The 16,187-nt window shown below is 43.5% G+C and overlaps 1 protein-coding gene across 5 annotated transcripts in view; it reads left to right on the forward strand.

The window, feature by feature from the left end:
• PLEKHH2 (pleckstrin homology, MyTH4 and FERM domain containing H2) overlaps positions 1–16,187 on the forward strand; it is a 204,762-nt gene that overhangs the window by 161,904 nt on the left and 26,671 nt on the right. For all 5 annotated transcript variants that reach the window (XM_073564212.1, XM_073564211.1, XM_073564210.1 and 2 more), the window contains 4 exons: positions 3,893–4,072; positions 5,426–5,523; positions 8,094–8,271; positions 14,249–14,404. In XM_073564212.1, coding sequence (XP_073420313.1) covers positions 3,893–4,072; positions 5,426–5,523; positions 8,094–8,271; positions 14,249–14,404 — 612 coding nt within the window. The remainder of the gene's footprint in view (positions 1–3,892; positions 4,073–5,425; positions 5,524–8,093; positions 8,272–14,248; positions 14,405–16,187) is intronic.

Raw genomic sequence — 16,187 nt, forward strand, 5'->3', positions numbered from 1 at the left:
GAATTCCTTTTTGTCTTTTTACTCTGTCTTCAGAAAATACCTGAGTACTGATATAGTCTTTTTGAAGGAGCTGTTGTCACGTCACCGCCAGACTCAGGGCCTGCTGTCCCGGCCTAGGCCAGTAGGAGGCGCCGGACTATCACATCACCGTCAGACTCAGGGCCTGCTGTCCCGGCCTCGACCAATAGGAGGCGCCGGACTGTCCTATCACCGTCTGACCCGTGGCCTGCAGTCCCGGCCTTGGTCTCTGGGAGGCGCTGTGCTTCAACCCCGAGTGATGGCGGCGATAGTCATGAGGCTCCTGCGCAGGCGTCCGCTGGACGCAGGCTTCGCTCCTCGGTCAGTCATGAAGGGGCTGGTGCATCACCATCCAGCCTGGTCCTGGGGGCGGTCCGGATGACATCATCAGCCCACGGGCCTGTGAGGGATGACCTGATCCCTCAAATTCCTTGGGACTGCTCTTGCAGGCCGCCGGATATATTCTTGGTTCCCCTGCGTGTTACTGTGTGTATTACTGTTGACTGACTCTGACTTTTGCCTGGACTTCTGACCCTTCTTCTGCCTAACGATTCTGTACCTCTGCGACTCTCCTGGTTTATGACACTGACTTCGGCCTGGATTCTGACTCTGCTTCTGCCTAACGATTCTGTACCTCTGCAACTCTCCTGGTTTATGACACTGACTTCGGCCTGGATTCTGACTCTGCTTCTGCCTAATGATTCTGTACCTCTGCGACTCTCCTGGTTTATGACTCTGGCTTTGACCTGGTATCTGTCTTTGCTGCTGTCTACCGTTTTTATACCTTTTCTGGCTGACTGGTTTAGTCTCGGATATCATTGCCTTTGTGTCCTGTGTTGGGACACCTTTCTGGCGACCATCCTGCTCTGGTCATTGCTCCTATTCAGACAGCACCTCCTGGGCTCTGCTATAAATCCAGATCCCTGTATAGGGGTAAAGGGTATCAGTGTTTCTCGGGGTGTTGTCTGGCTGCAGCCCAGACCGCAGGCAGACGTCACAGCTGTTTTGTCCCAAAAAGATCCTGTAACATCTAAAATGAATCCCTGTGCTTTCTTTTCCCGAAAGTTCTCCCCATCTGAACGTAACTATGATGTGGGGAATCGGGAACTGTTGGCCATGAAGTGGGCATTTGAGGAGTGGAGACATTGGTTGGAGGGAGCTAGACATCAAGTTGTGGTCCTCACTGACCACAAGAATTTGATATACCTGGAGTCGGCCAAACGCTTGAACCCTAGACAGGCTAGGTGGGCCTTGTTTTTTACACGTTTTGATTTTGTGGTTTCTTTTCTTCCTGGCACTAAGAATGTCAAGGCTGACGCTCTCTCTAGGAGCTTCTTTGCTGATTCTCCTATGGTGACCAAGCCTGCTACCATCTTAGGCGAAGGGGTAGTTCTTTCTGCCATCTCGCCCGATTTGAGACGTGCTCTGGAAGAGTTCCAGGAGGACAAACCTGAGCGTTGTCCCAGTGGAAAGTTGTATGTTCCTGACCAGTGGAATAAGAGAGTGATGTCTGAAGTTCATTGCTCTGCATTGGCTGGTCATCCAGGTATTTTTGGTACTAGAGATCTGGTGAGTCGGTCTTTTTGGTGGCCCGCCTTGTCTCTTGATGTCAGGAATTTTGTGCAGTCCTGTGGGACTTGCTCCCGGTCTAAACCTTGTTCTCGCTCTAGTGGGTTGTTGATGCCTTTGCTGGTCCCCAGGAGGCCATGGACCCATATTTCAATGGATTTCATCTCTGATATGCCTGTCTCTCAGAGAATAATTGACTGTTATTTGGGTGATTTGTGATAGGTTCTCTAAGATGGTTCATCTTGTACCACTCCCTAAGTTGCCATCTTCCTCTGAGTTGGTGCCCCTGTTTTTGCAACAGGTGGTTCGCTTGCACGGGATTCCTGAGAACATTGTATCTGACAGAGTTCAGTTTGTGTCTAGATTTTGGAGGACTTTCTGTTCCAAGCTAGGAATTCAGTTGTCCTTCTCCTCTGCTTTTCACCCTCAGACCAATGGGCAGACGGAGAGAACAAACCAGACCTTGGAGTCGTATTTGAGATGTTTTATTTCCGCTGATCAGGATGATTGGGTTTCATTTTTGCCCTTGACCGAATTAGCTTTAAATAATAGAGCTAGTTCTGCCACTTTGATGTCACCTTTTTTTGTAACTTTGGGTTTCATCCTCGATTTTCTTCAGGGCAGGTGGAGCCTTCTGCCTGCCCAGGTGTTGACACTGTGGTGGAGAGAATGCACCAGATCTGGGACCAAGTGGTGGATAAGTTATCTCTCTCCCAGGAAAAGGCCCAGCGGTTTTCCAACCGACATAGGACCATTGGTCCCCAGTTTACGGTGGGTGATATGGTTTAGTTATCATCAAAAAATATCGCTATGAAGGTGGCTTCTCCTAAGTTTAAGCCTAGATTTATTGGACCTTACAAGATTTTGGAGATTATTAATCCGGTCTCTTTTCGGTTGGCTCTTCCTGTCACATTTAAAATCCATAATGTGTTTCATAAGTCCTTGCTGAAGAGGTTTGTTGAACTAGTAGTTCCTGGGGTGGCACCTCCGGACCCTGTATTGGTTGAAGGTAACATGGAATATGAGGTAGAGAAGATACTGGATTCCCGTCTGGCTAGACGGAGACTCCAGTATTTGGTTAAGTGGAAGGGTTATGGTCAGGAGGATAATTCCTGGGTCTCTGCCTCTGATATTCATGACAAAAGATTGGTGCGTGCCTTTCATCGGGCTCACCCTGATCGCCCTGGTGGCGTGGATGAGGGTTTGGTGACCCCTCCTCAGGGGGGAGGTACTGTTGTGAGTTCATTTTCCCCTTCACTATTGAGGTCTGAGGAACTCCCTCTTCTGGTGAAGGAAGGTAGTGAGGCTGATTACCAAGCACCTGAGCAGATAGATGATGACTGGGTGACGGGAATTGCTGACTGGATATAAGGCAGCTGACGCCCTTCTGCCTTGCTGGTGATTTCTCTGAGGGATTCTAGGAGACCAGTCTGATTCCTGCTCCTCAAAAGCTAAGTTTTCTGCTCTGCTTTTTGCATTTGTGTTTTGGTTTTATTTTGCCTTGTTTTTCTGATTTCGGCCATTCCCTGCTGGGGGTGAGCTGAATTCCTTTTTGTCTTTTTGCTCTGTCTTCAGAAAATACCTGAGTACTGATATAGTCTTTTTGAAGCCTAGCGTCTTCAGGGCCTTTTTCCCTATCAGTCTGTTGGCTCATATTTTTGATAGGGTTTTGGCGGATTGCAGACAGCAGCTTTTCTGTCCTGTCCTATTGAGTTAGCTTGGGCCCCATCATTTGCTCAGCCTATCTTTCTATCTGTGTTAGTGTTTTTTCATCTTGCTTCACCGTCATTATATGTTGGGGGCTGCCTATTGCTTTGGGGTCTGCTCTGGGGCAGTTTAGATTTCCCTTTCTGTCTTTAGGCTATTTAGTTCTCAGGCTGTGATCGAGGGGTCTAGGGCACCGTAGGAACCCCCCACGGCTACTGCTAGTTGTTGTGGATAGGTTCAGGGGTCTGCAATCCGATAGCTGCCAACTTCTCTGGTTTTCTGGACTTTGCTAGTATTTCTGTTTTTGCCTCCTACGGTGACTCATTTCATAACAAGAGGGGTTGATAAATGCAGGGAAACGAGACTTCCTGTTTCTACATAGAGCAGGGAAAAGAGAAGAATTTACAGGGTAGAAAGACAAATTGAGCAATTGTAAGTACACAGTGCTGTATAATATGATGACTACAATATATTAAAAGGATAAAAACTTTGATGAGGAGGAGGAGGAGGAGTGCTTCTTTAAGCTGATGTCTATCTATCTATCTATCTATCTATCTATCCTAGTAAGCTGACCTTTGATGTCATTTCATGTCTCCAGACCTGCCAGCTCTTCCTCAATGCTGCTGTCGATTCACCCGCCATTGATTATCATGTCTCCTTGGCTCAAAGTGCCCTACAAGTCTGTCTAACCCACCCCGAGCTTCAGAATGAGATCTACTGTCAGCTGATTAAACAGACGAGACACCGGCAGCCACAGAACCAGCCCAGCCCCATCCAGGTAAGCAACGTGGAAAGAAGCATCTAAAATGACTTTGATGGTCTATCCTCCATGTATACACAGGAGGTCCAGTGATGATTCTGATATAGGGTAATAATAAAATAGTGAAATAAAAAATAGTATCATGAAATAAAGTAAAGACAACAGACTATAAAAATGTATAATTTTTATTTATAAAATGTTATGTAGGATTTCAGAAAAAAAAACCTGAAAAAAACTAGAGGATCAAAGGGCAAATTATAATTACATTATTATAGTTATTACTATTATTTATTTATATAGCGCCATTAATTCCATGGTGCTGTACATGAGAAGGGGGGTTACATACAAAGTTATAGATACCGTTAACAGTAAACAAATTTACAATGACAGACTGGTGCAGAGGGGAGGGGACCCTGCCCTAGCGGACTTACTTTCTATGGGAATGTCAACAAACACATCTAACCAGGTAAACTTTTGCATAAATCAAGACATATTGGCGAATATGCCCAACCAGGTAATATTATCTATAGTAATATACGGTACATTCTACCTATTGTAATGCAGTGACCCCTGTGGCAGCTAGGGGGCGCTGTATGGGCTGCCCAGGACATGCATGCAGACATTCCCTTTGTTATTATAGGAAAATGGTGAGTGGCAGGATTATAAATGGCCGATATGTATCACAGGGGTGGGTGCCCTGTGATGGAAGCTGGAATATGTATTGATCAGCAGAGATATATTGCTGAGGGTTTGTTGCTGTGTATTAGGGAAGCTTCCAGGTGACTTGGTGAGATGAGTGGGACCAGTCACCTACAAACCCACCCAGGGGTGTGTCTGAACGCCCAGTGTAAAGCCTGTGTGTGTATGGCTGGGTGTGTTGAAAGGACCTGCAGTGTGGTCATGACCATGTAATCCATACCTCACCTGTGGGTGTGGTTATGGACCATATAATGTGCCTGAGGTGGGTCACATGAAGAGAGAGTGTGTACCTGAATGGTACATCACTATTTTCTTAAAGGAAATCTGTTACCAGGTTTTTGCTGCCTAATCTGAGAACAGCAGAATGTAGAGACAGAGACCCTGATTCCAGCAATGTGTCACTTACGGTGCTGCTGGCTGCAGTTTTGATAAAATCACTGTTTTATCAGCAAGAGCTTGCACATATTACATCATGTTTATTTTCCAAATTCCTCCATGCATGTTCCAAGGGTAGCAAGGAAAGATAACCACCATCATCTCTTCTCTTAATGATCGACTTAAAAAACTAAAATGTTTTGAGTGGTATTAAATCTATCCAAACCCTAAGAAATATCTTTTTGAAGCTTTTTGATTGATGGTACATAAATGATAGACCTGTATGTGTTTTCACAGGGCTGGCAGCTCCTGGCATTGTGCGTTGGCCTCTTCCTTCCTCAGCATCCATACATCTGGCTCTTAAAACTATTCCTGAAGAAGAATGCTGACATCAGGTATTCCATAGATGTCCACTACCCTGTCTGGTCTATTAGAGCAAAGTTATAGAATTTTTGAGCACAAGTGCTCGCTACTCAAGTTTGCATCGGGTCGTGGCATGCACGGAGTACCACAGATCCCGCATGTTTATTTTGTGGTGACTAACAGCCACGAAACATGCGGAATTGGAACTTAAGCATGTCACTCAAGCACCCGCAATATTTAGTGCATACCCGTGCAGCGGAAGCAAACTGGAGTAGCGAGCACTTGTGCTCAACGCTAATGACAACATTCAATATCACAACCTAATGTTATCAAATTCTGTGTGGTATCTGTGGGTTCAGAATGCTCACTATACCCCTGGATAAAATTCTTGAGGGGTGTGGTTTCCAAAATGGGGTCACTTGTTGGGGGTTTCCACTGTTTAGGCACATCAGGGGCTCTCCAAACTTGACCTGGTATCAGCTCTCGGTTCCAGCCATTTTTGCGTTCAAAAAGTCAAACTGTGCTCCTTCCCTTCCAAGCCCTGCTGTGTGCCCAAACAGTGGTTTTCCCCAACATATGGGGTATCGGCGTACTCAGGAGAAATTGCACCACAAATATTCTGGTCCTATTTCTCTTGTCATCCTTGTGAAAATAAAAAAGTTTGAATCTAAACTAAATTTTTGTTGGAAAAACTGAAATGTAAATTTTTTCTTTCCATGTTGCTTCAGTTCTCGCGAAGCAGCTGAAGGGTTAATAAACTTCTTGAATGTGGTTTTGAACACCTTGAGGGGTGCAGATTTTATAATGGTGTCACATTTGGGTATTTTCTGTCATATAGGCCCCTCAAAATCAGTTCAAATGTGAGTCGGTCCCTAAAAACAATGGTTTTGTAAATTTTGTTGGAAAAACATCCTAACAAAAAAAAAATTGTTTCCAAAATTGTGCTGATGTAAAGTAGCCAAGTGGGAAATGTTATGCATGAACTATTTTGTGTGACATATCACTCTGATTCAAGGGCACAAAAAATAAAAGTTTGAAAATTGCACAATTTTCTACGTTTTTGCCAAATTTCCGTTTTTTTCTTAAATAAGCGCAAGTCATATCGAAGAAATTTTATCACTGACATGAAGCACAATATGTCATTAGGAATCAGTGGGATACTTTGAAGAGTTCCAGAGTTATTACCACATAAAATGACACTGGTCAGAACTGTAAAAATTGGCTTGGTCATACTTGGCTCGGTTACCAAGGGGTTAACCAAGTACCCTATGCTATTTACATGTACTATTATTTATTTAATTACTTTAGGGCATATGCTCATTTTGATTTTTTTCTTGGGTTTGGTCTGTGAAATAGCCACAGTGAGAACGTGCTCTTACACTTTGCACATGTACAAACTAATTCTCTGGCTCATTTCTTTGGGTCCCTAGGGTACCTCTATAATTAATAACCAGCAAAGGCTATGCAAATGCTGTGGGCTGATATTATTAGTCTGGGAAGGGACCATGGATTCTGGCCCCTCCCAGGCTAAAAACATCAGCTCTCAGCCTCCCCAGAAAAGATGCATCTCTAAGATGTGCCAATTCTGGCAGTAAGCCTCGCTCTTCCCACTTGTCTTGTAGCGGTGGCAAGTGGAGCGATAGTTGGGGTTTTGATGTCATTTTTGGAGTGTCTGGTGACATCAAGCCTAGAGGTTAGTAATGGAGAGGCATCAATAATACGCCCCCATTAATAACTCCATAGTCATATTGTATAAAACACCCAGAGTAAAGTCCTTTAATTGAAAGAATGACACAGCCTCCTTTAATAAATCTTAATTAAACCATACTTAGAGCATCACCTATTCCAGAGACGCCATTGTCTCCTGCAAAAGAGTTAAAATAACAAACAACAATATTCCTCACCTTTCGATAGAGAATTTATAATCTATTTGTCCCATGATGGGTCTAGCTCTGCTACATCTAGATGGCAGGCTGCGTGGTTGCATGATGTGACCATACAGCCTGCCATCCAGCAGAGACTCTAAGCAGCATCTGCTACTGCTCAGTGTCTCGGTGTGAGCTCCTATAGCCTGTCTGACATCACCGAGAGCGTGAGAAAGTTCAGTCAGAAAGGTTCCTGGGAGTTCACAGCCAATGAACTCACTTCACTTAAATTACGTCAGTGCGAGCGCCATTAGAAAAACTCCTTACAAACTTGTGAATTTCTGCTCCAAAAAGACTGCAGACTTTTGAATGCTCACAGCGTGCACACCGGGACCAGGAGCGGGCAATCAGGTGACCACCACGAGTATGCGATTTGCCTATATTTGGTCATGTACTGACCAAAAGTGTACAACCTTGCTCAATACAAGTGAATTGAACAAGGCCGGGCACGTTTAGTCAGAATGTGGTCAGAATGATGCAAATTGCAAACTTATGGTCACGTCTTGGCACCATAATCAGAGAATTCGAACGTCTGCAGTCACAAAAAGTTACACGTAGAGAGCCTGGACAATCCCTTTAAATTTAAAGGGTCCATAGAAGTAATTCCAGTCCTGGTTTTGTAGCATTCTGTGTGCTTTAATGTTTTAACACTTTCTCTCTCTTTGTTCCCATTACAGGACTGAGGCTGGAAAATACGCTATTTATTGCCAGCGCTGTGTCGAAAGAACCCAACAAAATGGGGATCGTGAAGCTAAACCTTCCCGCATGGAAATTCTTTCAATTCTCTTACGGAATCCATATCACCACTCCCTGCCCTTCAGCATACCCGTGCACTTCATGAATGGCACATATCAGGTAACGTCATCCTATAACTATGTGCATGGGTCCAGTGTGAAAATGATTCAAACAGCGCATAGAGGATAGATTTTTGGACTTTAAAATAAAAGCAAAACCTCATCCATAGAGCCATTCTTTGTGTTCTTTAGACCAATGACCCACAAAAAACAAAAAAAAACAGAGACATGTCCATTTTTCATCTGATTTGCAGATCAAACTCTCCCAATTCAAGTGAAAGGGTCCTTAAAAAAATGGAAAGCAATTTCATATGTGTGTCATCTGAGTGCTGCCCGATTTTTTTAAATTTTTATTGTGTAGGAAAAGCTTGGAATTTTTATTTTTTTTTTGCATACACTGGGTGCAGAATTATTAGACAAATGAGTATTTTGATCACATCATCCTTTTTATACATGTTGTCCTACGCCAAGCTGTATAGGTTTGAAAGCCAACTGCCAATTATGTAAATCAGGTGATTTGCATCTCTGTAATGAGGAGGGGTGTGGTCTAATGACATCAACACCCTATATAAGGTGTGCTTAATTATTAGGCAACTTCCTTTCCTTTGGCAAAAAGGGTCAGAAGAGACATTTGACGGACTCCGAGAAGTCAAAAATTGTGAGATGTCTTGCAGAGGGATGCAGCACTCTTGATATTGCCCAACTTTTGAAGCGTGATCACCGAACAATCAAGCGTTTCATGGCAAATATCCAACAGGGTCGCAAGTAGCGTGTTGATAAAAAAAGGTGCAAAATAACTGCCCATGAATTGAGGAAAATCAAGCGTGAAGCTGCCAAGATGCCATTTGCCACCAGTTTTGCCATATTTCAGAGCTGCAACGTTACTGGAGTATCAAAAAGCTCATGGTGTGCCAAACTCAGGGACATGGCCAAGGTAAGGAAGGCTGAAAAACGACCACCTTTCAACAAGAAACATAAGATAAAACGTCAAGACTGGGCCAAGAAATATGTAAAGACTGATTTTTCTAAGGTTTTATGGACTGATGAAATGAGAGCGACTCTTGATTGGCCAGATGGATGGGCCCGAGGCTGGATCAGTAAAGGGCAGAGAGCTCCACTCCGACTCAGACGCCAGCAAGGTGGAGGTGGGGTACTGGTATGGGCTGGTATCATCAAAGATGAACTTGTGGGACCTTTTCGGGTTGAGGATGGAGTGAAGCTCAACTCCCAGACCTACTGGCAGTTCCTGGAAGACACCATCTTCAAGCAGTGGTACAGGAAGAAGTCGGTATCGTTCAAGAAAAACATGATTTTCATGCAGGCCAATGCGCCATCACATGCATCCAAATACTCCACAGCGTGGCTGGCCAGTAAAGGTCTAAAAGAAGAAAAAATAATGACATGGCCCCCTTGTTCACCTGATCTGAACCCCATAGAGAACCAGTAGTCCCTCCTAAAATGTGAGATCTACAGGGAGGGAAAACATTACACCTCTCGGAACAGTGTCTGGGAGGCTGTGGTGGCTGCTGCATGCAATGTTGATCGTAAACAGATCAAGCAACTGACAGAATCTATGGATGGAAGGCTTTTGAGTCTCATCGTAAAGAAAGGTGGCTATATTGGTCACTGATTTTTTTGTTTTGTTTTTGAATGTCAGAAATGTTTATTTCTACATTTTGTGTTGTTATATTGGTTAACCTGGTGAAAATAAACAAGTGAGATGGGTATATATTTTGTTTTTAAGTTGCCTAATAATTCTGCACAGTATTAGTTACCTGAAAAAACAGATATCCTCCTAAGATAGCCAAATCTAAAAAAACCCACTTCAACTTCCAAAAATATTAAGCTTTGATATCTATGAGTCTTTTAAGTTGATTGAGAACATAGTTGTTATTCAATAATAAAAAGAATCCTCTCAAATACAACTTGCCTAATAATTCTGCGCACGGTGTATAGGAAAAAAACATGTCACGCCGATGGAAAAAATAAAAAATGTAGGTACACGGACCAAAAATGGATGAAAATTTGATCCAACATAGATGAAAATGAGGCCTGAGACATTTGTTAAAACTCTTTAATTGGGCCGGTTTATCATAGATGATCTCCAAAGTGGTTGTCCCCCCAACTTTGTTTTTTGGGGGAGAGCATTAGGCTGTGTTCACACACAGCGTTTTTTTTAGCGGTTTTTACCGCAATTTTCACTATAAAACCGCTAAAAGTAAGCTTCCCAGTCATTTGTATGCATTTTGCTCTTTTTGTGCACATTGATGCGTTTTTTACCGCGAAAAAAACGCATCGCGGTAAAAAACGCAGCATGCACATTAATTTTGTGGATTTTTCCGCAGTTTAGGCTTCCTCCATGCGGTTTGAAACCGCTGCGGAAAAAACCGCATCAAAACCGCGCGCAAAAACCGCCGCGGAAAAATAGGTGCGTTTTCTGGGAAGGGATTCAGGTTTTTGAGTAGAAATTTTCTGCAACGTGTGCACTTAGCCTAACTCAATTCACCAGACCTCTCAGTTTCCCTACAATGTAGGGAAACTCCATTCATCACCCTCACAAATTGACTACAGGGAAACTCTCTCTTCATTGCAATCAATTCACACCCTCAAGTCTGACTATCTCCTCCCAAAAACTCCAAAATATCATCTGTTATATTGGCCCATATCACACTCCATCCTGCAATGTTCATCTCGGCATCACACAGGGTCCTGTGACTATAGCCCCCAGCAGCATCACAATGTTGGGGCCAATTTTCTCAAGTACTATGTCAACTATCTAATATCTAATAGGCGACCACCTATGCTGAAGATTGGGGAGGAGAGGAACCTTCAGATTGGCAAATGACTTAACTTCATTAGAGCCAATTAAGCTGATAGCAATAGTTGTCCCAGAAGCTTCCGGTCAATAAGGGGCCCCATATACAGAAGATGCAGGCGATTCTCACAAAATTATAATATCATCAAAAAGTTAATTTATTTCAGTTGTTCAATACAAAAAGTGAAACTCATATATTATATAGAGTCATTACAAACAGAGTGATCTATTTCAAGTGTTTAATTCTGTTTATGTTGATGATTATGGCTTACAGCCAATGAAAATCCCAAAGTCATTATCTCAGTAAATTAGAATAATTAACAAAAAACACCTGCAAAGGCTTTCTAAGTATTTAAAAAGGTCCCTTAGTCTGTTTCAGTAGGCTCCACAATCATGGGGAAGACTGCTGACTTGACACATGTCCGGAAGGCAGTCATTGACACACTCCACAAGGAGGGTAAGCCACAAAAGGTCATTGATAAAGAAGCCGGCTGCTCACAGAGTGCTGTATCCAAGCATATTAATGGAAAACTGAGTGGAAGGAAAAAGTGTGGTAGAAAAAGGTGCACAAGCAACCAGGATAACCGCAGCCTTGAAAGGATTGTTAAGAAAAGGCCATTCAAAAATTTGGGGGAGATTCACAAGGAGTGGACTCCTGCTGGAGTCATTGCTTCAAGAGCCACCACACACAGATGTATCCAGGACATGGGTTACAAGTGTCGTATTCCTTGTGTCATGACCAATAGACAACGCCAGAAGTGTCTTACCTGGGACAGGGGAGAAAATGAACTGGACTGTTGCTCAGTGGTCCAAGATGTTGTTTTCAGATGAAAGTGAATTTTGCATTTCATTTGGAAATCAAGGTCCCAGAGTCTGGAGGAAGAGTGGAGAGGTCACAATCCAAGCTGCTGGAGGTCTAATGTGACGTTTCCACAATCAGTGATGGTTTGGGGAGCCATGTTATCTGCTGGTGTAGGTCCACTGTGTTTTATCAAGACCAAAGTTAGCACAGCCGTCTACCGGGAAATTTTAGAGCACGTCATGTTTCCCTCTGCTGACAAGCTTTTTGGAGATGGACATTTCATTCTGCAGCAGGACTTGGCACCTGTCTACACTGCCAAAAATACCAATACCTGGTTTACAAACAACAGTATCGCTGTGCTTGATTGGCCAGCTAACTCACCTGACCTTAACCTCAGAGAATTTATGGGGTATCGTCAAGAGGAAGATGAGAGACACCAGACCCAACAATGCAGGCGAGCTGAAGGCTGCTATCAAAGCGACCTGGGCTTCCATAACTCCTCAGCAGTGCCACAGGCTGATCGCCTCAATGCCACGCCGCATTGATACAGTAATTGATGCAAAAGGAGCCCCGACCAAGTATTGAGTGCATTTACTGAACATACATTTCAGTAGGCCAAAATTTCAGATTTTAAAATAATTTTTCAAGCTGGTGTTATAAAGTATTCTAATTTACTGAGATAATGACTTTTGGGTTTTCCTTGCCTGTAAGTCATAATCATCAACATTAACAGAAATAAACACGTGAAATAGATCACTCTGTCTGTAATGACTCTATATAATATGTGAGTTTCACTTTTTGTATTGAAGAACTGAAATAAATTATCTTTTTGATGATATTTTAATTTTGTTAGAAGCACCTGTAAGTGCCAGCCGAACAACGGTGGAACCAATCATTGAGCCAACAGCTTTCTCACCCGATTCTCCCATACACCGGAACACTAATAATAATAATAATACATTTTATTTCTATAGCGCCGACATATTCCGCAGCACTTTACATTTTAGAGGGGACTTGTACAGACAATAGATATTACAGCATAACAATAATCACATAGATTATAACAAATACCAAGAGGAATGAGGGCCCTGCTCACAAGCTTACAGTCTATGAAGAAAGAGGTAGACACGAAAGGTGGGTGGTAACAGTTGCCCTGATTGTATGGACCAGCCATAATGTTAAGTGTGTAACAGTACAGACACAGAGGGCTAATGGATGCATAAAGCATGTGGGAACATGATGCGGGGAACCTGGTTATGGTAAAACTTTTGGCTGTGCCACACAGGGATAGATTAGGTTAATGTGCTGAGGCAGTAGGCCAGTCTGAATAAATGCATTTTCAGGGCACGCTTAAAATTGTGGGGATTGGGGACTAATTGTATTGACCTGGGAAGTGCATTCGAAAGAATTGGCACAGCATGTGTAAAGTCTTGGAGATGGGAGTGGGAGGTTCTGATTACTGAGGATGCTAACCTCAGGTCATCAGCAGAATGGAGGGCGCGGGTAGGGTGGTATACTGAAACAAGGGAGGAGATGTAGGGTGGTGCTGAGCCATGGAGGGCTTTGTGGGTGAGGGTAATAAGTTTATACTGAATTCTGGAGTGGATGGGTAGCCAGTGTAATGACTGGCACAAGGTAGAGGCATCGGTGTAACGATTGGTGAGGAATATGATCTTGGCTGCAGCATTCAAGACAGATAGAGGGGAGAGTTTGGTAAGAGGGAGACCGATTAGAAGAGAGTTACAATAGTCGAGACGAGAATGAATAAGAGAAACAGTCAGAGTTTTTGCGGAGTCAAAAGTAAGAAAAGGTCGAATTCTAGAAATGTTTTTGAGGTGCAGATGACAAGAGCGAGCCAGTGATCGAATGTGGGGGGGGGGCAAAGGAAAGCTCGGAGTCAAGTATGACGGCATGTTGCTGGGGAGTAATAGTGGAACCACACACAGAAATGGCAATGTCGGGTAAGGTACATTAGTAGATGGAGGAAACACAAGGAGTTCAGTCTTTGACAGGTTCAGTTTCAGATATAGTGAGGACATGATATTAGACACAGCGTTTAGACAATCGCCGGTGTTTTCTAGAAAGGCTGGCGTGATGTCAGGATAAAAAGCGTATAATTGGGTGTCATCAGCATAGTACTCCTTTGCTCTCTGGCAGACAACATCTGTTGGGAGAAAGTCAGGGGACCCCCCATACACATTAAACTGTCGGCTAAGCCCACCAAAGTCACTGGGCTTGGCCGACATTAGTCTATTATCTATGGGACCTAAGAAACTAAAAGTTGGAGATTTCTGGAGCACAGACTTACATTTTAGACCATGCGACTTAGTGAAGTTTTATGTTTATTTGTAGGTAAATTTATTGATATATATATTTTACTTATGTTTAAACTTTCACATAAAACCCCCTTATTGATGATAGGTGGTGGGATTTGATGCATCCACAACCGTAGAAGAATTTCTCTGCACACTTAACCAAGACATTGGTATGAGGAACCCGGCACAGTCTGGATTTGCTTTATTTACGGATGATCCATCAGGAAAGGACCTCGAGCATTGTCTACAGGGAAACATTAAGGTAGGGAGATAGTGAATATCACAAGACATAAAACCTTCTCTACTAAAGAAACATTGATTTACCACGATAGTCACTAATGCAACTGGATATTGCAGCTTATTCCCATCGACTTGACTAGGACTGAGCTGCAATACCAGGAAAACCTGCTACAAAGAGCTGGGCCTGGTGAATGGGACGTGGCACTACCAGCAGCTGTGTGGACCCTTCAATAAGTCAGACCTCCATCGATATCTTATATGTGTGCTCGTGGTTTACAAAGTGATCTTAATGTGCCTCGTATTACTATGCATAGAGCTCAGTAGTGGTTTTCTATTCCTATTTTCAGAAAGTTCCTTTTCATATATTATAGAACAAAATAATTAAATAAGTACCCGCTTTATCAGCTGTACCCTTGTGCCACATCAATCAGGGCTTCTATTCATGCAGAACACTAATTGATAACACCTGTCATTATGATTATTCAGTTATTACAACTAATGCTCCTTTTGGTCCAAACTGACCAGTTATTGCTCTTAGTTTCTTCTCACAGCTCCCCTGAGTATTCTGTTTTTTGCTTTTTTATAATCCAACATACGGATCCAGAGATATGAGCCTTGTTATTGGGTGCTAATTTTTATGGTCTTTAACAGGGTGCTCATAGGATAATAACACAGAGCAGCTCAAAGGCACGCCCCAGAGGATCCTGTGAGCAACGTCCCCTTGGTAAAGCCCATAAAAATTGGCAATAAATATAAAGTCTTATATTTCTGGAACTGTATGGCACATTTTAAAAAAACAAAAAACAGAATACTCAAGGGAGCAGTGGGAGTATAATGAGAGCAATAACTGGCCACTTTTTAAAGGAGTTTTCTATCACTTTGATATTGATGAGCTCTCTGACGCCCCCAGAATCAGCTTTTTGTAGCGCTGGCAGTATGTAAACAGTGTTTAGATGGGAACACCGTCACTCAATCATGCTGTTAGTGGCTGATGGCAGGTGTAAAGCTAGTGGGTTGACCCACTGCGCCACTCGCTAGGCTTACTTTGGAGGGGCGTGACTAGTTGTTTACCAGGTTCTTCCCTGGAGCCTCTGGTGGTGAAGATAGGCTGGGCTGGCAGTAGGCACCAGGTACCACTCCAGGGCAATCTGCAGGACTGCAACAGCTGACTGGAGGGTCAAAGGTATGGATAATGACGTACAGGAGGGTGAGGCAGAGGCGTAGTCGGACAGTTTGAGGTCGGGGCAGGCAGTACAGGGTCAGTAAGCGTAGAAGAGGTCAGACAGGACAAGTATATGAGCCTAGTCAATAACGGGAAAAACAAAATACACGCACGAACTAACAGGACACTAGTTGACGGACTGAGTAGGAACCAACTTTCAGGCAAGGAGTAGTGGGATAAGCTGCCTAATAAAGAAAAACACAAAAATTGAGCTTGGATTAAGTTGGTATACATGCAGCACTTAAACACATGTTCACATTGGCCATAAAGCGCACAAAACCTACGAAACAATAAGGAGCCTGCTGGCCGGGGAATCTAATCTTTGCAGGACACAGCAGGGTTAAATTCCTGCAAAGACCAGCTACGCCCTCCCTAAAGCCACATAGAAAGCACAATCAGATGCAGCAGTGCTGAGGAAAGCTGCAAGAAGCAAAACTCAGCAAGACGGCCTGACATGAGTCAAAGCCGTGCAGTAACCACGGTGAGTGGAGCGGCGCTGAGGAGGCACACGCGTTACTGCCATGAAACCGGGTGCTGCAAACTAGCAAGTATTTGAAATCCCCCTTTAAAAAGCAATACCCTA

This window comes from Dendrobates tinctorius, unplaced genomic scaffold (assembly GCF_039654945.1).
Source record: "Dendrobates tinctorius isolate UK_male_01 unplaced genomic scaffold, ASM3965494v1 ptg000434l, whole genome shotgun sequence".
Taxonomy (NCBI): Eukaryota; Metazoa; Chordata; class Amphibia; order Anura; family Dendrobatidae; genus Dendrobates; species Dendrobates tinctorius.